The sequence below is a fragment of the Urocitellus parryii genome, chromosome 10 (genome assembly GCF_045843805.1).
Source record: "Urocitellus parryii isolate mUroPar1 chromosome 10, mUroPar1.hap1, whole genome shotgun sequence".
Taxonomy (NCBI): domain Eukaryota; kingdom Metazoa; phylum Chordata; class Mammalia; order Rodentia; family Sciuridae; genus Urocitellus; species Urocitellus parryii.
The window spans coordinates 159859-185541 of NC_135540.1; the positions used below are offsets into that span (position 1 = coordinate 159859).

The 25683-nt window shown below is 44.7% G+C and overlaps 1 protein-coding gene across 1 annotated transcript in view; it reads right to left on the minus strand.

Annotated features, from left to right (window-relative positions):
* The window catches only part of Prss12 (serine protease 12), a 67635-nt gene that overhangs the window by 8610 nt on the left and 33342 nt on the right, over window positions 1–25683 (minus strand). The window contains 7 exon segments of the mRNA XM_077803515.1: window positions 1105–1227; window positions 1810–1888; window positions 2595–2800; window positions 8808–8949; window positions 12898–13094; window positions 15584–15725; window positions 17237–17415. Coding sequence (XP_077659641.1) covers window positions 1105–1227; window positions 1810–1888; window positions 2595–2800; window positions 8808–8949; window positions 12898–13094; window positions 15584–15725; window positions 17237–17415 — 1068 coding nt within the window.

Here is a 25683-nt window from a genome sequence, read left to right on the forward strand (position 1 = left end):
ACACAGTAGTCTGCAAAGGTACATGCCTTATGAGGGCATGTGAGAAAAAAAATGTCAGCTGGGCACAGTGGAAAACACCTGTAGTCCCTGCAGCTCTGGAGGCAGAGGCAGGAGGATTGCAAGTTCAAAGCCAGCCTCAGCAATTTTTTGAGGCCTTAAGCAACTCAGCAAGACCCTGTCTCAAAAATTAAAAAATAGATAAATAAAAAGGGCTGGGGAGTTCAGTGGGTAAGCGCCCCTGGGTTCAATCCCCAGTGTGAAAGAAAAAAAAATGTAAAGCAAAATTTTGCTTGGAAGAAATCATCAACCATACAATGCATATTCTTTTTAAGATTTTTATTATGACACTTTTCCAACACACAAAGTTAAGAGTATAACCAAACACCTCATTGACATCACCTTGCTTCAGTGATCATCAACATTTTGCCAGGTTTAGTGTATATTTTAAATACACCCCAAAGTACATGCTGAGGCAATGGCCACCCTCTAGAGCCCACAAAGAGCCCTGGATGAGAGGAGAGGAGTCAGTCCTCCTGCAGGTTTCCTGCAGGGTCTCCCCTTGGAACAAGGAAGATAGGATTGACTAATGAAGTATTGGAAATAAGAGGAAATAATCAGGACTAAACCAGCATGAAGGCCAAGGATAAAATGGATGCAGCCTGCCTTTCTAGAAGGTACAAACAGAGAACTCTCAGACAAACCACCAAGAAGACAGAAGCCACTCAATGAGGAGGCCGCCCGCCCATAGCTGAGCATCCTCTCTCAGCCTTGAATAAGGCCGAGTGTTTGGTCTGGCAAGAAGAAAGAAGCGTCTAAGCTGCCAGAACTGCACGCCTGCTCCTGAGTGTCTTTATTGACACAGCAGCTTTTATATCCACCGGCTGTGATTCACCTCGGGAAAGCATGGCCACAGCTGCCTCCCTGGCAAAGCCCGTGCTCTCTTCTCCCCAGACCCAGGTCTCATGTCACACGAGCCTGCAAGGTGCTCCTTCTGTCACCCCTCACTCCCTCAAGCTGAAGAAGCACCCATCAGAGAAGGCTCACAGCCCAGCTCTGACACCAGGCCCCAGAAGCAGGAGGGTGCTGACAAGGATGGACACATACCTCTTGAAGCAGTGAGCGGCCGTCAGGACCCAGCAGCTGCTGAGAAGCGTTGCCCCGCACAGGAGCCTGCCACCTCCATGGGGTGACTTCAGCCGGAGGGAAACCTGCCAGGGCCAGCCACCCCTGAAACAGAGGGAGCCACAGGCCCATAAAAGACAAAAGATCCAAAGAAAAGCCTCAAAGTGATGGCTCTGATGGCCTGTGGTGTGAGGAAGGAGGCCAGCTTCCTCCAACCTGGAGAAGGTTTCCCAAGTAGCAGCAGCCTGGGGAGGCGCCAAAGGCAGGCGGTAGATGCCAGCCAGCTGCCTAGCATTCTGGGACACAGGGGGTGTGAGCACAGCCCTCTCCCCACCCCCCTAACCCCAGCAGGCTGAAGACCTACTTAGTCAACACAGTGCTGGCCTGCACTCGGCCACCAAAGATTTACAATGAAACCAGCCACATCAGACACATTATTCTAAATCAAATGCATTATTTTGTTTCTATCATGCCACTTTTCAGCAACACATCTATGACATAAATCATAGGATCATGATGTAAGAACATGGTCTATATCAATCAAACGTAGGTAAAGGACAGGGCAGTTAACAATATAAGAGTGCTTAGTTTAGAAAATAAAATGCATAGAACAATTCCCATGTAACAGCAGAAGAACACAAGTTGGCACTCTATAATGTGGAGAATCTCCTTTGAAGAACCTTTTACCTTAAAGAATTTTTTCCACCAATGATGCGCTTCTGCCGATGGTGCAACAATCTCAGACCACAAACAGCCGAGAGGGGCTCTGCAGCAGAAACAGGCCATTAATTCAATCATGCTGCCGAGAGGGGGAGACATGTAAGCCAGTAGGTATTCTGGTTTAGATGAGGGGACCCCAAAGCTCCTGTGAGATAGTTCAGGAAGGCTTGGGGGTGAAACACCAGAGTCTGAGAGTCTGAGCCCAATCAGTGCATAATCCCCTGACAGGTGTTACCAGGTGCGGGCTGTAGGCAGGTGGGTGTGTCTGGAGGAGCTGGTCACTGGGGCTTGCCATTGGGGGTAGAGTTTGACCCTGGTGAGCAGAGCTCTCTCCTTCTCTGTTTCCTGATTTCCATGCCCTGTCCTGCCCTCCTTCTCCACACCCCCCTACCATGAGGGCCCAGAATATGGATCCGGCCCTCTATGGACTTAGACCTCTGCAACTCTGAGCCAAAGAACTTTTCCTTGTCAGGTCTTTTGGTTGCAGCAGTGGAAAAGCTAACAAATTAGATCATTAATTAGATATCACACTGCTAAAGGGGTAAAAAAAAAAAAGCTACATGACATATTCCCCTACTACTTTCTTCTCCACTGTAACATTCTTTTTCTCTGCAAATTATAGGAAACTTTTTATGATAATAAAAGGCAAGTTTTCTCACTTAAATAAATGACAGTAATGTGCAAGCAGACAAGCTTGATGGGTCTCTGGCATTCATCTGTGCGGACTCTCTGGGTCCCAGGAGGTAACTCACCTGCACTACTGCTGCCCGAGGTCTTTGTGCCAGAGTAATCACAAATGACCCCTGCGTCTTCGCCATGTCGACAGTTGTGTCTCCCCAAGTCTCGCTTGACACAGTCGGCCAAGGACCTCTCTGTGCCCGTGCACCTCACGTTGTCCATGTGGATGGGCCCCTTCCCTTCTCCAAAATAAGCCAGGGTTCTTGCTCTGGCAGGACCCCTGGAAGGTGTGGAGGTCACAGCAGAAGAGATCACAACATGCATCTGCACTAGGAAGCACTTACTGCAGGACTCCAGAGGTCCTCAAGGAGGGGTGACTTCCGCCTCCCTCCCCAACGCACCCAGAGCTGTGCACAGGACCAGCCACCTCCAAGCCAACCAAGTCAGTTCAGGAGATCACACTGACTGGCAGGTCAAAAACGATGTCATGAACACCAAGTAGGAAATAAGCACCCTAAACATTTCCTCCTTTCTAAGAGTATAATATTCTCTTTAAATTGGTAAAGTATTGCCAAGAGAATCACAAGGTTAAATGATTAGCAGAAACCCAAGGACAAAGTTTTCGCCTCTTATAGAAGTAAAAAGTACAGTTCTTCTCTTCTTAACAGAGAACAGAAAATGGAAATCAGAAGTAGAAGGAAAACTTAACTTTTGTCATATTTCATATTTTGTTTTAATGGCACATGACTTTTTAAAAACATACAGATCCAAAAAACTTTCTAATAAACTAAAATATTTTAAACTAAGACTATATTTGAAACTCAATTTCTAATAAATTAATAAACATAACTATAAAATTTGAAAGATTTTTTTTAAGTTTGAATTACAGGAAAACTATTCATAAAATCTCAACTTAGGAAAAAATTACTAAAACAATACAAAGAGAGGATAAGCTATATATAAAAATATTGATAAATTCAAAATAAATAAAGGATCCCACTTTACTAAAAGCCACCCTAAGCAAAATGAAAGATTAATTTAAAGTTGTACCTATGATACACAGTTACTAATGCATTTGTTGGTGAATATATTTTCTGAGAGAAGAAACTAGCACACGTCTACACTGCTGTAACAGAACTCCCAGACCTCCTTTAAAAAATAAGAAAAGCCATCACCCAAGAGAACAACAGGCAAGAATAACTCCACAGGGCATGCCGCTCACTGATGGAAACCGAGGGAAGAGGAGGGGTAGGACTGAACAGCACTGTCCTGCCTCTGGGCACGAGTTCCAGCCCTGACTGTATCAAAGAAACGCAGGAGTATCCACAGCCGCCGGATCTCCAAGAGCAGACTAGAAAGGGTTCTGCGGGTTTGACTGTCCTCCTCCAACTCCAGTGCCAGCTGGTGCCCTGGCGTCCAGTGGGCTCCAGTGGGCTTCTAAGGGGTGACTGGGCCTTGCCGCTCTGCCCCTGTGGACGGAGGAACCCACTCATGGGTGAACTGCTCTAAAAGCCAGCTTCGCGCTCTCTTTAGCACTCTTTCCACAGGACACCTGGCACCACCACAGGACTCCATAGTTCCCACCAGCAAGAAGGCCCCCACCAGGCAAGGCCCTTCTACTTTCTAGCCTCTAGATCTGTGAGCTGAACGAACTTTTCTTCTTTATAAATTATTCGGTGACATCAACAGAAAACAGACAGTATCAATATAATAAAAAACAAGCTGGATATCAATACAATTTAATTTTTTTTTGAGGGGGGCGGGTACCAGGGATTCAACTCAGGGGCACTCAACCACTGCCCCAGCCACACCCCCAGCCCTATTTTGTATTTTATTTAGAGACAGGGTCTCACTGAGTTACTTGGCACCTCACTTTTGTTGAGGCTGGCTTTGAACTCACAAACCTCCTGCCTTAGTCTCCCGAGCCACTGGGATTACAGGCATGCGCCACAGAGTCTGGCTGATAAATATTATAGAACAAAATAAGTATGAGTTACTTCAGCTACTTGCATCAAGAGAAATGAACTTCAAAAGTAATACTGAAAAGAAATCACAAGTAACCAAAGAACCTAAGAGAGAATACTTACTTTCCAAGAGTAGATTTCTAAAAATAGACAAAACTGTCATTTAAGGATGTAACTTGTTCTAAAGTTATGAAAAACTCAAGGCGGCTTTTACTTTGGCATGGTGAAGTGAGGAGGGTGGGACTGGCACAGGTGGAGCTGAAAGGTACAGTAATACTGTTTCCTAGGCCACCAGTAGGGGCAGGTTTGCCCAATTTCATGGAGAAAAGAACCTTATACAATGTCTGTAGGACAAAGAGTGTTTTCTGTTTATATATTTTTGAATGGATAGAAAAGAGAATCAAATCACTATATTTATATTCCACTGGATACCAAAGAACGATGTTACTGTTTTTATTTGAAGGGTCACATACACATATGTCAGAAATCAAATCCTTTGCAGGTTTTTACAAGTAAGATACAAATTGGACATTTAGTATTAGATTGCTACTAAAATGCTGAGGGCATGCCATTTTAAAAATTCTTTTAAAGAATACCACCCCAGGGCTCAGGCTGTTTGTAGCTCAGTGGCAAAGCGCTTGCCTAGCTTGGGTGAGGCACTGGATTCGATCCTCAACACCACATATAAATAAAAAACAAATAAAATAATGCATCCTGTCCATCTACAACTACAAAAAAAAACACACAAACAAACAAACAAAGAAAAGAATACCACCCCAACAAATAAGTTGTTTGAGAACATTGAACTGAAGTGTTCATACACAGCTCAAGAGGAATGGAACTTCCTCGCAGCTGCTTGGTCTGTCCCAAGGCATCCGCCTGATCTCAGCACACTCTGTGGCTGCTCCTTGGACCTCACCACCCTTCCCTTCTCTGTTTGTGCCAGCACCACCTGCACATCCCCACTTGGGCATCCTGGCTCAGCCCCTCGCTGCAGGTTTTCCCACCAGGGAAATGCCTTATGGTGCCATTTTGATTCAGTTTCCAAGAACTGATCTTCAAGCCAACACAGCTGACTGGGGATGGCAGGGCATAAATTTTGTGACGGCTTAAAGCTTCTCTGGATTGCTGTATAAATAAAGGCATGTTAAGGAAATTTCATGATACAAAAAAAGGTGGGAAAAATATTCCCTGCTCTAGTCTCCTATGTTTTTATAGTTCACACATTCATAGACACACACAGACACACACACACAGATTCCCAATTTCTCTCAGTTGGAAGTTATAAACACATTCAAGTATATTTAGATTGATTAAAAAATAATTTTCGTTTAAATGCTACTTGATATCAAATTACAGATTGTGCAGACATTGGCTAAAAGATGGGTAATCCAATTTGTTTTGTAACATTAAATTACTGAATTACTTATGAAGAGGTTGTTTTCCCTAGAAAAAAAAAAGTACAAAGTGAAATAATGCTTTTCTTGGTAATTTTTACAGAAATATTATTAAGGATTACTAAAATATTGGCCACTTAATCTAGATTATATTTCAACCTAAACTCACATTTTGTAAACTGCTTGATTGAGATGCAGCTGATATGCAGAACTTTGATGAGTCTGGACACCTGTGATGCCAGGTCCAGGGCCCAAGCACTGAGCTCACCCACCACCCACAAACACCCCCATGTGCTTTGGTTTGGTAAGAACACAGAAGTATCCTCCTCACCTGTTTTAAAGTATACCATCCTGTACTGTCAACCAGGGGAACCGTGTTCTACAGCAGATCTAGAACTTGCGCATCCTGAATCACAGAAACTCTCTACCCACTGAGAAACATTCCCCTCCCTCCCCTATTCCGGGCTACGGTCATTCTGTTTTCTGCTTCTATTAACTTGACTGTTTTAGAGTCCTCACATAAACAAAACTGCACAATTTGCCCTGAAAATACTGGTTCATACCTTGTGGTACAATGTCCCCCTGATCCATCCATGGTGTCATACATGCATGTCAGGATCTCCTTCTCCTTTGAGGTTGGATAGCATCCCTCTGTGTGTGTGTGTGTGTGTGTGTGTGTGTGTGTGCGTGCGTGCGCACACACGTGTGCCATGCTTTCTGTACCCCTTCATCCACCTGTGGATGTCTAGGTAGCCCCTGCATCTTGGCTACTGTGAACACTGCTGCCATGAACATGGGATGCAAACACTCCTCCGAGACCCAAGGTGGGACTGCTAGACCATGTGGTAGTTCTGCTCTTTTCTCTTTTGGGTACTAGGGACTGAACCCAGGGGTGTTCTACTACTGAGCCACATCCCCAGCCCTCTTTATTTAGTGTGAGACAGGGTCTCGCTGAATTGCCCAGGCTGGCCTCTAACTCATGATCCTCCTGTCTCAGCCTCCAAGTCTCTGGGATTACAGGTGTGTACTACCACACCCCACTCAAACAGCAATACTACTAATGGCTAATTTGCAATAAGGGACTAAACTGGGAATGCAATACAGGAAGAAGATCTTTCTTCAATGGAGTAAGGAGCAATAGAAACATAGTAAGCAAAGAAAGTTTATAGTAAATCATTGTAAAAACATGACTAATTGCAGATTGGGCTATAGCTCAGTAGCAGAATACTTGCCTTCCACGTGTGAAGCACTGGGTTCGATCCTCAGCACCACATAAAAATAAATAAAGATATTGTGTCTTTCTACAACTAAAAAAAAAAAAAAATGACTCATTGGCCCAATTCACCTATGCCACTGATAGACTCTTCTTACCTTTACCTACTATCCCATATTTTGAAATTAAAAATCTGTATCACAAATAATGGGCCCATTGACCAGAAGACACCTAGAACCGCACCTGGATCTAAGCCTGGGCAATGAGTGGACGAGCAGTGTTCAAGCAGCATCTAACAACACAGCACACAAAATACAACACACCAAGTCTGGATCAGACACGCAGCATCTAACAACACAGCACACAAAATACAACACACCAAGTCTGGATCAGACACGCAGCATCTAACAACACAGCACACAAAATACAACACACCAAGTCTGGATCAGACACGCAGCATCTAACAACACAGCACACAAAATACAACACACCAAGTCTGGATCAGACACGCAGCATCTAACAACACAGCACACAAAATACAACACACCAAGTCTGGATCAGACACGCAGCATCTAACAACACAGCACACAAAATACAACACACCAAGTCTGGATCAGACACGCAGCATCTAACAACACAGCACACAAAATACAACACACCAACTCTGGATCAGACAAGCAGCATCTAACAACACAATACAAAACACCAAGTCTGGATTAAAAGTCTGTAAAAATATAAATACTTTTTAAAGTAAAATATATGCCTCCTAGAAATGACAGGTTGAACTGGCCGGTATTGAAGACACACGCAGATACAGACTTAAGGACGTCAGTCATCCAGCAGCCAGGCAGCTCACATTCACCAGCTCACGTTGCACAGCCTCTACGAGGTGGCTGCCCACATCCTCACAACTGCTTAGGTGCTGTCCATGTCTGATGGATGAGAGTTGTGCCAGGAAGAGCCCGAGCCACACCGTGGTGAGGTCTGACCAGGAGCGGCCGCCTATGGTGGAGGCCTCGGCTCTGGTGTCCCTGCGTCTGTGAACAGGGCCTTCCCTGCTCTGCCATGTCTTCCTCACTGTGACTCCCGCCCAGAGAGGCTGGTCTAGCATACACATTCTCCATGAGGCCCGTCAGGTCTTCTTGCAATAAGGGAGACCACATAGTAGTGCAGCATGGCCCTTGAGCTGTTTTCAAGAGTGAATCATTGACAAGAAAGCACAGAAATGCAAAATGTGAAATAATAAAGGCACAAAAGAGGTTGCAAAGCAAGACAACCACGTGGAGCATGGCTCAACAGGGAGGCAGGACCAGCCTCAGCCCTGAAGAACTCAGGACTGGCCCTCCAGAACTCCTGGAACAGAAGAACCAGGACAAGAGTCTCTCAACGTGGCAGCGTGGACCCGATAATCACAAGGGAAAGGTTGACATGGGTGACTGAGTGGCCAGCATAAGCTGCGGTAGTTATTTGACGTGTTACTAGCTCAAAAGCCACATTTCCTATGTGATGTGATGTAGCTTCTTGAGAGAAGACAGAAAAATTTAACTAGATTCTACTTCCTACTTCTTTGTAATTCTGGGGCCATTCAGCACGTTGCAGTACTCTTGGCTGAGTGGCAGTTACAGGTCCCAGGTGAGGTGTGACTTGTTGAAGGAGCCTAGAAGACCCTCCACTGTTCCCAAGTGGCCGCCCCCACCACCAGGCTCTCCTTACTTATGGCCCAACTGTCGGCAGACCACAGCCGCATCCTCGTCAGTCCAGCCATCGTCACAGACTGTCCCCCACTGGCCATGGACGTAGACCTCCACTCGTCCTTCCTTCTCATTTTCTCCATCCACCAGTCTGACAGGAAAACCTAAGTCACAATTCAAAGGTATCAGAAAAGGTATCACAATTCAAAGGTATCAGAACAAGCCAACTTGAGTAGAAGCACAAAAGGCTACAAAATACAACTGTTTCAATCAGCCTGGAATCAGGGGCAATTTTTTTTTTTTTTGAGAGAAAAAGATTGAGCAATAAAAGCCAGCATGTGTGCCCTTTGGTCACCTTTTCAAGCTCTGCTAAACTGTGTCCCCAGCACTGGGAACAGGCTGACACTGAGGACATGCACTAGCTATTTGTTGAATAATCAAATTAATAGACAAATAAGTGGATGGATAGCACAATAAAATCATGAATTATTTTACTACAATTTTGGAATAGTAAATAACATTAATGCAGAGTTGTTTTTATTTTGTGTCTTTTTAAAAATCTTTTAAAGATTTTATTTTGTGTCTTTTTACAAACATGGGTCACCTGAACAGGTCTAAAGCCAGAGGAGGGAAAGACAAGTGGCTGACAGGTAATTTCTACCTAATGCCCTTTGCTTACTATTGATTCCAAGGGAAGGACCTAAGTCAGAAAAGTTACTGAGATTCCAAAGTTGAGAAATTTATCTCTAGCAAATTGAGGCTTAAATCAGGCAAATGAAATGGTCTGTTAAGCATCCTCTTTCTATCCACACTAGTAAGTGTGGTGTAACTTAACACCCTAAGATTTGCACACCTTCACACAGAATAGCAGTCATTAGGGGCCTGAATCCAATGCAACTGCTGTCCTTACAGAAAGAAGTCTGGACACAAAGTCATACACAGAAGGAGGGCAGCAGGAGGAGACAGAAAGACTGCCACCAAGAAGCCCAGGAGAAGAGCCTAGCACCTGCTCCCTTTGTGCTGGTTCTCCAAGGACCAGCCTGCCCAGACCTTGACCTTGAACTCCTGGCCTCCAGCACCGAGGCAGTAAATACCCCTGCTTGAGCCACACAATGTGTGGTACTTTGTCACAGCAACGGAAGCAAACTAACACACACACACACACACACACACACACACACACATTTGATTACCTAGGAAGACCATCCTCGTTTAGAATCTAATGGTAAGGATTCCACAATGAAGCAAGCAAAATTATCAGGAGAACTAAAGAGGACAGAGCAGACAGCCAGTAAACAAGATACCGTCTAATGCATTTAAGTGACCCATGGAACTACTGAGTCTACCTATGTGAGCTGAAAGAACACGCTGTCCGCAAGATGGACAGTGCTCCTCAGATCTATTTCCACTTCTCCATCCTCTGGCCTAGAGCTGCTGGCTCCCTGGTTCCCATCCTCGATGGATTCCACTCCCAGATAGGACAGGCCCAGCATGGGACTGCAGAGCAGAATCACAGCAGCAGTGCTGGCCAAGTGCCCATCTGTGCACCACTCACTAGTAGCTGAACAGACTCGGAGTTCAGCGAGTCCTGAGATGCTGGGTGCAGTCGCCGCACCTGATGCACTGCCTCAGGAGGCTGAGGCACAGATCAGCAGCTCCAGCCCAGCCTGTCTCAAGATAAAACACAAAGGCTCAGGGTGCAGCAGTGGGTCACAAAAAAACAGAACACTGAAAAAATTACAGCTTATTAAGGTGTTGGATACTTTGAGGTTCTTTGCAAGAGAATTAAGGTACAAAAGTGATCCTGAAAGACCAAATTCAAACTGATAAAATTTTTAATGTTTTCAATATTCATAGTTTAGGATCCTTCGTTCAAAATTAAGACAACATGCACACATGGAACTAGATCTGCATGTTCCATCCCAGCACTTTCAGGGAATGTTTTTATAGATGCTAAACATAAAAATAATAAAGTATTTTAAAAGTCCAAATGGCATATTTTGTAAAAATAATGCATATGACATTTCTGAACCAAATTTTAGTCATTTCACAACATCACTGGACTTTCAAATCTTGAAGGGAAATTGGAATGCAAAAGTAATTCTACAAATATACTCAAAGTTCTTTTTGTTAGAACAGTTATAATAATATGTAACATGCTTTATTTCTAAAATCTTAAGTATAAACCATTTGGGAAGATTGACAATCCCAAAGGTACACAATATCTTAATTATATATTTCAAACTGATTTCCAAGTAGTTTACTTTAATTCTTCCTATAACATTGATACATTATTTATAGAAAATAATAATGTGTCCTAAAAAAAAGTAAAATCTATCACAGATACAAGTTAAAAGTCTAAGTTTTATACTGTAAGACTTCAGAGACCACTTCATTGTTAAGGAAATTTCACCAGGACTTAATTCTCTGAACTCCACAGTTAACCTCATATGAAGATGAACAACACATCCTACTGAAGTTTCCCCAACTGGCCTAGGAATGATGCTTTCGGGCATCCTGTCCACCACAGAGAGTGTCCATAAAGCGGTAACTAACTCAGGAAGAGTTTTGTGCACACTGAATGAACATCATGGTTCAGTGCTCGTTAGCTACCATGGTGCCCAAGAGGCGAAACATCTCCCTGCTTCTAAACGCTGTTCATATCATCATCCCCAAATCTCCTCTGTAAGCTTCTCCTTCAACACAATATGTTTTAGTAAGCGGGAAGGTTAGGCTCCATCTTTCTATCCCCAAAGACATTTGGCTCACTGAATGTCTCATTGTCTGGGGAGCCAGACAATGTTCCTCAAACAGATGGCTTTAGTTAATAGACCAACCACTGAGATTAGGATCGAGGAGATTCACAAGAACCATCATACAGTTGATCCACAATTACCACCCTCAGCTTTAAAAACATTTAGACACGTCTAGAATTCTAGAATGAAAATGATTTCCCGGAGACCTGAAGACATTAGTTGTTCTAACTAAACAATGGGCAACACGGGCCTTCCAAGAACTAGGATCTTCTAGATGTCTCCAGCGCTGATGGACAAGACTGAATGGATCACTCCATGACCCAAATCTGCTACCTGAGGCCAGAAGATTCCCTACAGGCAAACAGGTTCTGTCTTCACCAACTAAATGCAATCCTGCATCACATCATCCTGAGGCATGGAAAACCCTCCGTAGGAAGAGGTGAGGGAAGAGAGAACTACTGAGAAGAGACTGAAATGGGGCCTGTGAGGGACGGAGGGGTTGAAACCTCCCGCAAGTGCAGCACCAGGGCAGCGAGTCGGCGTCTCACCCTCTGAGCACAATCAGGGTTTGCCAAACACTTGGGCAGGCTTCAGATCTGCCACGTGGCTTCAACACAGTCCATGACACTATCACACAAGGAATTCCACCCCACAGCTTCAAAACAGGAAGAACCAGGGTCGATTCCATCCTGAGGTTGAAGGAAGCCCTACTCTGCCTCCTGTCAGACCTGCAGAGCTCCTCAGGAGTGGCTCACTGCCAATGTTCCCACCAGATCTTTATCCATAGTTACTCCAGACCATTAGAGAAGCTAGTTACCTCTTATCCAAATGCAGGTCTGAACAAATCTGTAACCGGGGAACCAGAAAGGCTCCTGGTGGTTTCTAGAACCACCTGTGCCTCTTAGGAAGATGGAGGTAGGACCTTCAAGGAATCTGCTGGGAAACCCACTGGGGAACTCAAAGGGCAACAGCTGGCTGGTGACCAAGGACTGACCAGGCCTCAGGACCAGAGAGGAAACCTGTCATGACACAGGGGAGAGAGTAATGGTTCTTTTAAAGCAGCTCATCCAACTCAAGGAAATCAGAACAGGGGACTGAGGGACAGTGGGTGCACATGCAGCTTCCTCCACCTTCCAGGAACATGTGATTATTAAATGAGAAACCTACACTTGTGAGTAACAGAAAACAAGTTTATGGGTAGAAATTTCATAACATTAGTGCAGAGACTCAAGAGATTTTGGGGGGAGAATGGACTTTAAAAACCAGCTTCGAAGAGAAACACTTCACATTCTGGAGCAGGGGCTGGGGACGCAGTGGCCCTGTGACCTGCAGACTCAGTGCACTGCCAGCCCTCACCCAGGCGCAGGCCACGCCCCTTGCTGCCCAGGTGGCAGGTGATGCCCACGTCCTCCCTGTGACTGCAGTCGTACCGGCCCCACGGGCCCCTGGAACACTGGAGGAAGCTGGCTTCCCTTCCCGAGCAGTGGACGTCGTCCAGCCAGATGGGCCCTGCGCTGGCTTCAAAATGGTGGGCAGGGGCTGGTCTGCCCTACCTGTGGTGACAGAACAAACAGTGCACAGCGCTGTGCGCGCCTGTTTCCAGGAATCAGCACAGACACCTGACTGGGCACCTGCCTCCAGGGGACAGGCCTGCCTGGCTCCTCCCTGGAGCCTCACAGCTGTTTGCTTGATGACACATTTCAGTCACTTAAACAATCCTGAATAATCCAATGAGAGACTAAGGGATCGCCCCTTCTTGTGTTCTGCTACAATTCAACCCACCGACCAGACAGAGTGCAGACAGGAGCTGAGCCTTCACTCCTGCCCATGAAGTGGCACAGAGGCAGAGGGAGGACCTGGTCTGCAGGAGCCACCTGGGCTCCCGTGGTCCTACCAGCTCTCCAGGCCTCCCTGGCATCTTCTCCAAGACCAGAAGTTGCAAGTGTCATCTGCTCCACCCAGTGCCCCTCCCTGGGCAGACCTGGACTCAACCCTGGAGCACTGAGAGTGTTCTTGGCTTTTCATAAGGCTACATAAATCTAACTTTTAAAAGTTTTGTAAACCACATGTATGCTGAGTTGAGTTGACTCTACCTGTGACATCGTATGTCCCGCCCACATCCAGAGCGGGTGGTGGAAATAGGGTTCCCCTCGGTTGAATGGGAAATAAAACGGCGAAAAAAACACAGAACACAGAAAGTAGTTTCAAAATCAGGGGCAGGATGGGCACCAGATCAGACGATCAGACGGAGGAAGTGAGCCTCCAGACACAAGGGGGCCTGTGCCTGCTTTGTGTGTCTCAGGAAACATCACAGGGACTGTAGAGAATGTTCTTCTCCAAAAAAGGCTAAAGTGGGCTGTTCAGTTCCTAATGGGTTGCGCCCACCTCTGGAGCTACTGTGAGGAACCTGCCAAGCAGAGTGGAGGGAAAGGTATGGCATTGGGCAACCTATTGCTGTGGACAGTTTCCAGTGCCAGGTCTGTCCCTCCCTGGCTTCCCCATGCATTTCACGGACGGCTTCCTGCAGCATGTATTTCAATGGATCACTTGTGTGAAACATCTGGAAACTGTCACTGTTTCCCTGGGCTTTGCTGCAGCTCTCGTTACCCCCTCGCTCTTCTTCTGTTAAGTGCAGCACCTCCAACACCTCTGCCATGTCACCATAACCCTGCATGCTGCAGAGAGCAGCTTTACAACAGTCAGTCTCCACACCCTGCGTGGAAAGGAAAGACTGAATGGGCTCAAGGAACAAAAATGAAGTGTGCAGGAGAAGTCCAGCCTCACTGACGGCTTTCACGAACGAGGAACACATGTGGCGAACGAGGGATTCTCCACTCTCCCGGCCTGTGAAGACGGTGCCCTGTCAAGTCCACAGACGCTAATGACATGTCACGATTCTCACCGACAAATGTTGATGTTTATTGGGATGTTATGTCATATCCTTGACCTTATAATTTTAATAACTGTTCTGCCCAAGAAAATTAAAATTTGAGGCAATGATCTACACTTATATCTTTATCATGGCATTATTTACAGCTAAACTGAAATGAGATTAAACACTGATCTTAACCTAAAAATCTAACCTAAATATTAAGTAAACTAGGGTGTAAACATTTGATGGATATTATGTTATCATTAAAACTTGTGACTGTAGCAACATAAAAGTGAAAAATGCTGATTCAAAAATAAGACATCTATTATAAGACTCAATATAAAGCTATACACCCAGATTATAATATGATAGCATAATAATGGAAAATATGGATAGTTTTTTAATCTTGGTTCTTTTCTAAACTTTCTGTTTTATGTTACTTTTATAAATCTTAACATCTATGTTAAAAAACGGCCTTGCCCAGCTTGAAGAGTTCAGGGAACATCTGCAATCAGCTCTGGCTTAAGGTGAGGTGAAAGAATGTCACCAATTTCTTCAAGCTCTGGAATATCACTCCAAGCACGACAGCAACATGGGGAGCAGAAAGAAGGGCCCCAAGGCCTTGCTAGTGGCCATCACCCTGGAGGCACTGTGCGGTGACCTGGAGATGTCTCCCAGGGCACGACACTCAGCCTGTCAGTGGGCGAGGTCACAGGGCAGTCCCAAGGTCACTTCATGACAAGAGGCTGTTTGTCTCTTGGTAATCATCACACACTCTGCAGAGGGATGATGTAACACACTGTTTCCCCGGGCTTTGCTGGAACTTTAGACCCCAGATGTCACACAAAGGCAGTGCCCCATCAGAATACCATGAGGCATTCAGAGACTTACTGACAGACACAAAGGACTGGCAGTCGCCCTGGCTTCAACCAGGGTTTTCAAGAAGAGGGGCAGGCAGGAAAGGCAAAGGGCACACCGGGCAGGAGGTTCTGGGCTGGCTGGGGTGCGGCACCAGGGCACGGGCAAGGCCTAGAAAGAGGAAGGAGGGACGGAAGCGAGTAGTGGAGGTCAGTGCTCCTGTGGAGTGGGCAGGCAGGCAGACGAGGGAGGACGCTACCCCAAGCTCTCCAAGGTGCAGTTACCATTTTGCGCCCCACCAGTGGACCGTACGTGAATCCCAGCTGCCGGCAGGCCACGCGGGTGTTGGGCTGGGTCCAGCCGTCATCACAGATGGTGCCCCACTGCCCCTGGTAGTGCACCTCCAGGCGGCCCTCATGGCTGCCCCGCCCACCTGCCAGTCTGATGGCCCCGTCTATGGTGAGAAGGGGGCGAGTCGACTCTCAGGAGAAGGCACAGAAATACCCTGGTCAGGCCCCAAGGCTCTGTGGAAGCTCCATTAGCACCTGGGGTCACTGCATGAACCTGTCCTGGGGTCTGCACTCTTATTCTCTAAGCACAAAAACACTCTGATATAAGTCCAAAGGACCTCTCTTCCCTAGATTAAATCATGTTTGGGAAATTTCCTGTAACTTACAGTCTAAGCAATTCTAGTCCTTTGCATTTTTAAAAATCAAGGAAATATAGTAACTTGGAAATAGTTCAAAATTCTAACTTCGAATGAAAAACACCAGATTATGAAGACAGAGAAGGCTGTGCTGGGTGAATACCAATCTACCATGTCAATGCATTTATTAACCCTTCGGCGTTTGTGAGTCATAAAAGTGGGGTACACACCTTGCCCTTGTTCTTTTAGAGATAATACATATCAGAAATTTGAATTTTATTAACTCAATGAATAATTAACCCCCAGAGGATTCTATAAAAGGCTTCTAAGAAGATACACTGTACAATTAATTTAATTTTTTAGAATGACGTTTAAAAGCCATTTCCATCTGAGATAATCTGACCCCCTCTTAATGAAACATGAATATCTTGGATAAAGGTCATACTGTCCATGAATATGAAAGGTCTCCTGGAAGCATATGCCGGTGTACTATTTCACTGTCTGCACAGTGCTCAGATACACCTAAGCTCATCTGAGTGCCACAGCTGCAGAAGTAGACAGGGCAGCCCAGGACCGGGATGTGCTTTGGCAATCGCTGGCATATATCATAGACCTGATAAGAACAGATGCACAGCTGTCTATAGAGATTTGAATTCCGTATTCCCTAGTTCCTAAGAAGTTATTCTTTTGGTGTTTAAAGAAAGAAATTTTTCCTTCAAGTTCTTTTCATCATAGAAGCAATGGATGTGTGGTGACAGCTCTTGCCTGTTTTTCCTGTCCTGCTGACCATGTGGTGAGCAGGCACACAAATGCTACTCTGCAGTCAGACTCACCTCCTGTGACAATGGCCCTATGTGACAGACATGCTGCACCGAAAATAGTGTAAAAACTGAGCATTGTAAAGCCAACCTGGTGCTTTAGTCAACAATCACATCAATGTTTTATGCCAGTTGTAAACATATTCTAAGACAAGACTGATGAACAGATGAACTGAAGGTGGCTTACAACCTAATGTCTGGAATTCATCATCCCACATCTAGCTTGCTAACTGAGTGCTACATATTACGACAAAGTCCTGCTTACTTGTCTAGCTTTATACAATTGTACAGCTAAAAAATTAAACTAAAAATTAAACTTAAACTAAAAAATTCAGAAATATCTATGGATAAGAAGTTAACACCTCAATATATAATTTGTGCTAGACTTTTCATTTTTATTTGGAAGAGTTATGATGTTCATTTGGAAGTATTGTCTGAATTGAGAAGGGCCACTCAAGTATGTCCAGGGGCTGGAGGCAGGGGCTGAACATGAGATCTTACCTATCAGAGGTGCACAGGACACTCCAGCATCTTCTCTATGGCCACAGTTATGCTCTCCCCAGGAACTCTTGGGACACTGCTCAATGGAAAGCTCATTCCCCGTGCAGCGCACTTCATCCAACATTATGGGGCCAGATCCTTCCCCAAAATACGCCTGAGTCCATGCCTTAGCAACGCCACTGAACAAACAGAAAAACAAGAATTCTGAGTTCAATAGCAAAGGTTGTCCTGACATTTTTTTGTATCTGGTAAACCCATAATCATTATCAATCTCTACCTATGAATTCCCTCCGTGGCACAACTTTTTGCATTTCTTTGTTGTTTTCTTTATTTCTGAGTCTGCTAGCTATTCCCTACATTGATCTTGCTTTTCTTCACCAGCAATGGAGCCTCACATTTTTAAGAGGGCAATGGCTATCCACACTTTGCTCTAGATGCACAATGTAAAATGCACCTTTTCAACCATTTTAAGTGTCCAGGGGAGCCACTGCATTCTGTGTAGGGAAACTGTCGCAACCACCCACTTCCAGAGCTTTTTTAGAATTCTGCACAAGGACTGAGTTTCTCCAAGGACATCTAGGTACAGCATTGCCTGTACCACTTCCAGGATGTTCCCTGCTCCACCTCCTCCTGCCCCACTGGACCAGGGGCTGCTGCAGAGCCCAAGGTACCAGGTCAGGAATGACAGACGCAGCAGGAAGGAACCTGGGCCCTTGGCTGAGAACTACCCAGCCAGCCTCCAGGGGGGGCCCCAGCCTACCGCTGTCCCAGGGTGGCTGCTGTCAGCTCTCTGTCACTCAGGGACAACCCATTTCTAACAAAATGTCTTTGCACTAATTCATTCGTACTAAATCTACCTCTTCCACAATTCAAAGTGATAGCATATTCTAGAACCCCAGATTCCAGGGAAGGTTGAGATTGCTGTCACATGCTGAATGACTTTACAAACTGCATTTCTAGCCTCTTTTAGCTTTTTTAAGTTTTAGATTTTCAGCATTTATATTTGCAACTTTTTAAATTGAAGAAAAATTTTTAAAAATAATTTTAGAAAGAATATTTATGGAGTTAATTCATAGCTACGTGTTGTTTCATCACAGATTATAAAGCGGTGGCCCCATGGCCTTCTGCCCATGACCTCCTCCCTGGGCCTCAGGCTCTTGTGGTGGAGACACACACAATTAGAGGCAAGCATTTCCAAGTGTTTTCATACACTTTAGTGTTTCACAGAAATGTTGTAGTGTGCTGAACAAAGCATTTTGGGCAGAGAAAGCATTGATGTTTCTAGAAAAGTATTTTAAGGCAAATTGATCTTATAGTAGTTAGGTGTCCACGGGCTGCAAAGAAATTCAGACATTCAGAGCTACTCACAGTGGAAGAGGTTCTCTCCTCCCAAAGGAAACATGTCTGTGCCCATGCCAGTCGCTAGCATTTCCACAGTAAATAGAGCTCAGCTTAGGGAGCACTACGAGCAATTTCCAGAATGGACAAGGCAGGTATTGGCTGATGTAGCCAGCACACACACCAGTATGGGTCTGCAGAAGGCAACTGCCTGAGTTGTGTGCCTGAGACCCCAGGCTCCTCTCCAGGGGGAGGAGAGAAGAGGCCCTGCCACCTGTCCAGTCCTGCATGCCCATGCTTTACAAGGCCGTGAGTTAAGACTGGCTTCTACACTTTATAATGGTTGGGGAAACAATAAAAGAGAGTAGTATTTGTTATAAAAATTAAATAAAATATAAATTTCATTGTTGAAAAGCAAAATTTTACTGGAACAAAGCCAAACTTGCTCCTAAATTGTGGTCTAAGGCTGCTTTTGTGAGACATCACACCACTGATGAGATGTGAAGTCTGAAAAATTTATTGTGTGACCCTTTAAGAAAACTTGGCAGACCACTGTGTCTAAGGGAAGGCAAAGGTGAAACCTGAATGAGAGGGCAGCAGGCTGGAGAAGGAGGGGAGGTCCAGATGGAGGCCCAGGATGGAGGCCCAGGACGGATCTCTGCCTTGAGGCAAGTGTCAGGAAAGAAGGTCTATAAAGGGACACCACAGTGGGCACAATTCATTGGAACCAACGTGGGAATCATGAAATCAGATCCCACTCACAACAGAAATAAAGACAAAATGCAGATGGCTTAAAGACAAAAGAGGGTGGAGAGAAGGAAGGGGGAAGGAAAGAAAGAACTCTGACATGAGAAGACAGGAAATTAGATCAATAGGCACAGAGTTCTGATAGCCTTGATGAGAGAGGGAGAGAGAGAGAGAGAGAGATGGGTTTCCTGAGCAAGATAAGAAGCCCATAGTCAGAACAGAGACCAAAGAAGTAAATTCATCAACATGCAGATTGAAACCCACCAAAGAGCAAAGCACACCATGTGTGGGTCTGGAGAAGGCAACTGCCTGAAGAAAACCAGCCAAAAGTCCAGAAGAAATATTCATAGTATGTAACAGCAACAAAAAATCTCCTGGTAATGATCAATGACAACTTGTTACAATTTAGTGAATGACGACCAACATGCGTGGAGGTGCGCTGGGAAAGGACAGCAGGACAGCCTGTGGCGCCTGCCCAGGGAAAAGAAGCTAGAGCGTCTGATGCCAGACCAAACAGCAGCAAGGCGCTCTCACCCCTTATCCCAGCAGAGTCAAAATACCGTTCTTATACAGTGCGCAGCTGCAAGGCAGCAAAATAAGGCTCTCCATGCTCACAGAACCCCAGCAAATCCCAGAGTCATGCAAAGGCTGGGGTCGGGCAGGGTGGGCTGGTTGACTACCGTGTTGAGGCCCACTGTCAAGTAAACCTGAGGGGGAAAACATTAACCAGAAACTCATGATGTCATGCAAACGGGGTTTCCAGCTAATTTTGACTCACAGAAGAAGATCTGCACACCCACTCCTCAGCCAGTCGCTAGCATTTCCTGCTGCTGGCTTCCAGGGAAAACCAAGGAAGACCAGAACTCGGTCCTGAGGGTGGACAGTATGGGAAGCGGCACAGACCTCAAGAGCTGACCCTCAAGGCAGAGCTATGCAGGTTCAGGTTCAGGGTGCCTGTCCCCTGTCCCTGCTGCAGGGACACCATCCCACCCCAGCCTGACAGCCCAGTGCGGCCCACTTCCTTACTTGCTAGCCGTCGAGTCGCAGGATGAACCAGAGTGCAGGGCTGCTCTGAAGCGAGGCCAGTCACGACTTCTTACCGAGCAGCAGAGCCCTCCTCAGACCCTTACCCTGTTCAGTGATCAGACTGCACTAGTGAAGTGTGTCCTTTGTTCCCTACACCCTCCATTGACAAAGGCCAAATACATAGCCCCCTCCCTCCCAGGCAGGGCCAGCTGTCTTGGGGGAGACAGAAGAGGCCAGGCTCCTTCCCCCAACACTGGCTGTGACACTGCAGCCTGAGGGACCTCACAGGAGCTGCGCCTGTCTCCACCTGGCTCCCAGCAGCCAGGCCCCACCTCCCTCCTGCCCCATGCTGCATCCAATTAACACTTGGCAGAAAGAAAAGATCCCAAAGTAAGTGAGTCCTCACCTCAGGACTCTGCTTCCCTGACAAGTCACCTGCAGGGGCATTGGGTGATCTCAGAGGACCTAACTTCCCCACCTCCGGAAAAAGGTCTCTCTCCTGCTCAATAATTTCATCTACCAACTATCTTTATCATACAATATTTTTTAAAATATAAGAAATAGCAAAATAAAAGAGCAAAGAAAAAATACTTTAAAGCAATTGATACCAGAAGTTTTTTTTATTCTGACAACTCAATATGATACATGATAATTTTATGGGAAAAAAAACCCTAAGATTCAAAATGGCACATCAACACACAAAAGTGTGGTATCAGCATTCTACTCTGTGCTTGTAAGGTTCGGGATGACATGAGGGTGTGCTTTTAATAGTAAGCACATGCAAAAGAATTCGCAGGTCTCCACTGAAACTCTCCTGGTAAACTGCCCAGCTCAGCTTACCCAGTGTTCCAGCATCTGGCTGTCTCCATCGACTTCCTCCAAGTTCTGGGTTAATGAGATTTAAGTGTCTAAGTGCCATCATCCCTTCAGCATTTAGGAAGCTTGACAGCCATCAAAACAAGCAGACCCCATCACAACACGAGGTCCGCGAGGGCACCTCACAGAGATGCAGCCACTCTCCAGGAGCATGGTGTCTGCAGAACTCAGGTGGAGCTCCCTGAGAAGCGACTGTGACTTGAGTCAAGCTGCCTGCCATCAACCATCGCCTTTAAAACATGATTCCACCTGAAAGTCCTCAGCCTCCAAATGAGCAGGGCAAGCTACACAGAAGGGGTGCTGGGCACCCAGGTGTGCTCCAGTGCAGGTCCACAGGAGAACTCCAGCACCAAGTGAGAGAGAAGGACGCAGACAGGTCTCCAGGGGCTGGGCACTGGCCCTCACAGGGCGTGTGGAGGACCTGGCTGCCAGCCCTGAATCAGACAGCACTGCCACACAGTGCTCCCAGCGTGACGCTGTGAGGGGCTGAGGAACTGTCCAGAGGGGGGTCCCAAGGGAGGCCTCAGCTGTGTGCCCTCCCGGGGACTGTGGTGCCCTGGTCGCCCTCTTCCTCTCTCCACCACATGCCTCTGCCATGACCAGCTGCCTCGCCTCAGGCCCCAAAGCAAAAGGGCCAGCAGACCCAGCCTTGAAACTTGCATAGATAGCTTACTTAGTGTCACAAACACAGCCTCCAAGAAGAATCAGTGTCATTAAAAAAGAAAAGAAAGAAACTTCCAAACCTGTAAGCCCAAATAAACCTTTTTTCTTTAAGTTGATTGTCTACCACCTTTTGTTATAATAACAGAAAGCTAACACCCTGGTTTATCTGGAGATATTTTTCCTTTTAATAATTTTTCCAAACATGAATCTCATTATAGAAAGACAGCAATGAGGTAATGCCTGAGAAAGACCTTAGCACCTTACTTAACCAGGGGTGTACACAACAATAAAGTCTTTCTGGTGATCCCACCTTAATCTGCTTTTGTATAACACCTGTTGCTGTCAACATGGTCTTTGTTAAAGAACTATTTATAAGTGAAAAAAAATCTTTATCTTTCATGAAAGAATCACAAATTCCCAAAATGGCTTTGACATTGCAGACGTTATTAATATTCAGTGTCATTTAAGTTTTACATGCAATTTATTTAATATTTATTTTTTAGTTATAGTTGGACACAATACTTTTTTTAAAAGATAACATCATTGTATTTTTTATACATTTATTTTTTTAATTTTTTTTTATGTGGTGCTGACGATGGAACCCAGTGGCTCACGTGTGCTAGGCAAGTTGCTCTGCCACTGAGCTACAACCGCAGCCCTAGACACAATACCTTTATTTTATTTTATTTTTTTTTATTTTTTTTTTATTGGTCGTTCATAACATTACATAGTTCTTAATACATCATATTACACGGTTTGATTCAAGTGGATTATGAACTCCCGCTTTTACCCCGTATACAAATTGCTGTATCACATCAGTTACCCTTCCATTGATTGACATATTGCCTTTCTAGTGTCTGATGTATTCTGCTGTCTGTCCTATTCTCTACTATCCCCCCTCCCCTCCCCTCCCCTCCCCTCCCCTCCCCTTTTCTCTCTCTACCCCTTCTACTGTAAATCATGTCTTCCATTTGTATTCTCTTGACTTACCCCTCCTTACCTCTTATATGACATTTTGTATAACCCTGAGGATCGCCTTCCATTTCCATGCAATTTCCCTTCTCACTCCCTTTCCCTCCCACCTCTCATCCCTGTTTACTGTAAATATTCTTCTCAAGCTCTTCGTCCCTACCCTGTCCTTGTTTACACCCCTTATATCAAAGGAGTCATTTGGTATTTGTTTTTTAAAGATTGACTAGCTTCACTTAGCATAATCTGCTCTAATGCCATCCATTTCCCTCCAAATTCTATAATTTCGTCATTTTTTAATGCAGAGTAATACTCCATAGTGTATAAATGCCACATTTTTTTTATCCATTCATCTATTGAAGGGCATCTAGGCTGGTTCCACAGTCTTGCTATCGTGAATTGAGCTGCTATGAACATCGATGTAGCAGTGTCCCTGTAGCATGCTCTTGTTAGGGCTTTAGGGAATAGACCGAGAAGGGGAATAGCTGGGTCAAATGGTGGTTCCATTCCCAGCTTTCCGAGAAATCTCCATACTGCTTTCCAAATTGGCTGCACCAATTTGCAGTCCCACCAGCAATGAACAAGAGTGCCCTTTTCTCCACATCCTCGCCAGCACTTATTGTTGTTTGACTTCCTAATGGCTGCCAGTCTTACTGGAGTGAGATGGTATCTTAGGGTAGTTTTGATTTGCATTTCTCTGACTGCTAGCGATGGTGAGCATTTTTTCATGTACTTGTTGATTGATTGTATGTCCTCCTCTGAGAAGTGTCTGTTCAGGTCCTTGGCCCATTTATTGATTGGGTTATTTGTTATCTTATTGTCTAATTTTTTGAGTTCTTTGTATATTCTGGTTATTAGGGCTCTATCTGAAGTGTGTGGAGTAAAGATTTGTTCCCAGGATGTAGGCTCCCTATTTATCTCTCTTATTGTTTCTTTTGCTGAGAAAAAACTTTTTAGTTTGAGTAAGTCCCATTTGTTGATTCTATTTGTTAACTCTAGCGCTATGGGTGTCCTATTGAGGAATTTGGAGCCCGATCCCACAGCGTGTAGATCATAACCAACTTTTTCTTCTATCAGATGCCGTGTCTCTGATTTAATATCAAGCTCCTTGATCCATTTTGAGTTAACTTTTGTGCACGGCGAGAGATAGGGATTCAGATTCATTTTGGTGCAGATGGATTTCCAGTTTTCCCAGCACCATTTGTTGAAGATGCTATCCTTCCTCCATTGCATGCTTTTAGCCCCTTTATCAAAAATAAGATAGTTGTAGTTTTGTGGATTGGTTACTGTGTCCTCTATTCTGTACCATTGGTCCACCCGCCTGTTTTGGTACCAGTACCATGCTGTTTTTGTTACTATTGCTCTGTAGTATAGTTTGAAGTCTGGTATCGCTATACCGCCTGATTCACACTTCCTGCTTAGTATTGTTTTTGCTATTCTGGGTCTTTTATTATTCCATATGAATTTCATGATTCTTTTATCTATTTCTACAAGATATGCTGTTGGGATTTTGATTGGCATTGCATTGAACTTATAGAGAACTTTTGGTAATATCGCCATTTTGATGATGTTAGTTCTGCCTATCCATGAGCAGGGTATGTTTTTCCATCTTCTAAGGTCTTCTTCTATGTCTTTCTTTAGGGTTCTGTAATTTTCATTGTATAAATCTTTCACCTCTTTTGTTAGGTTGATTCCCAAGTATTTTATTTTTTGGGGGGATATTGTGAATGGAGTAGTTGTCCTCATTTCCGTTTCAGAGGATTTGTTGCTGATATACAGGAATGCCTTTGATTTATGCGTGTTGATCTTATATCCTGCCACTTTGCTGAATTCATTTATTAGCTCTAATAGCTTCTTTGTAGACCCTTTTGGGTCTGCTAGGTATAGAATCATATCATCTGCAAATAGTGATAATTTAAGTTCTTCTTTTCCTATTTTTATGCCTTTAATTTCTTTTGACTGTCTAATTGCTCTGGCCAGTGTTTCGAGGACTATGTTGAACAGAAGTGGTGAGAGAGGGCATCCCTGTCTTGTACCAGATCTTAGAGGGAATGCCTTCAATTTTTCTCCATTCAGAATGATGCTGGCCTGTGGCTTATCATAGATTGCTTTTACAATGTTGAGGTATGATCCAGTTATCCCTAATTTTTCTAGAGTTTTGAACATAAAGGGATGCTGTACTTTGTCGAATGCTTTTTCTGCATCTATTGAGATGATCATATGGTTCTTATTTTTAAGTCTATTGATGTGGTGAATAACATTTATTGATTTCCGTATATTAAACCAGCCTTGCATCCCAGGGATGAATCCTACTTGATCATGATGTATAATTTTTTTGATATGTATTTGAATCCGATTCGCCAGAATTTTATTGAGGATTTTTGCGTCAAGGTTCATTAGAGATATTGGTCTGTAGTTTTCCTTCTTTGATGTGTCTTTGTCTGGTTTCGGAATCAGGGTGATGTTGGCCTCGTAGAATGAATTTGGAAGTTCTCCCTCTTTTTCTATTTCCTGAAATAGCTTGAAAAGTATTGGTGTTAGTTCCTCTTTAAAGGTTTTGTAAAACTCTGCTGTATGCCCATCCGGTCCTGGGCTTTTCTTAGTTGGTAGTCTTTTGATGGTTTCTTCTATTTCCTCTATTGTTATTGGTCTGTTTAGGTTGTCTATATCCTCCTGGCTCAATCTGGGCAGATCATAGGACTCAAGGAATTTATCTATGCCTTCACTATCTTCTATTTTATTGGAGTATAAGGATTCAAAGTAATTTCTGATTATCTTCTGTATTTCTGAAGTGTCTGTTGTGATATTGCCTTTTTCATCCCGTATGC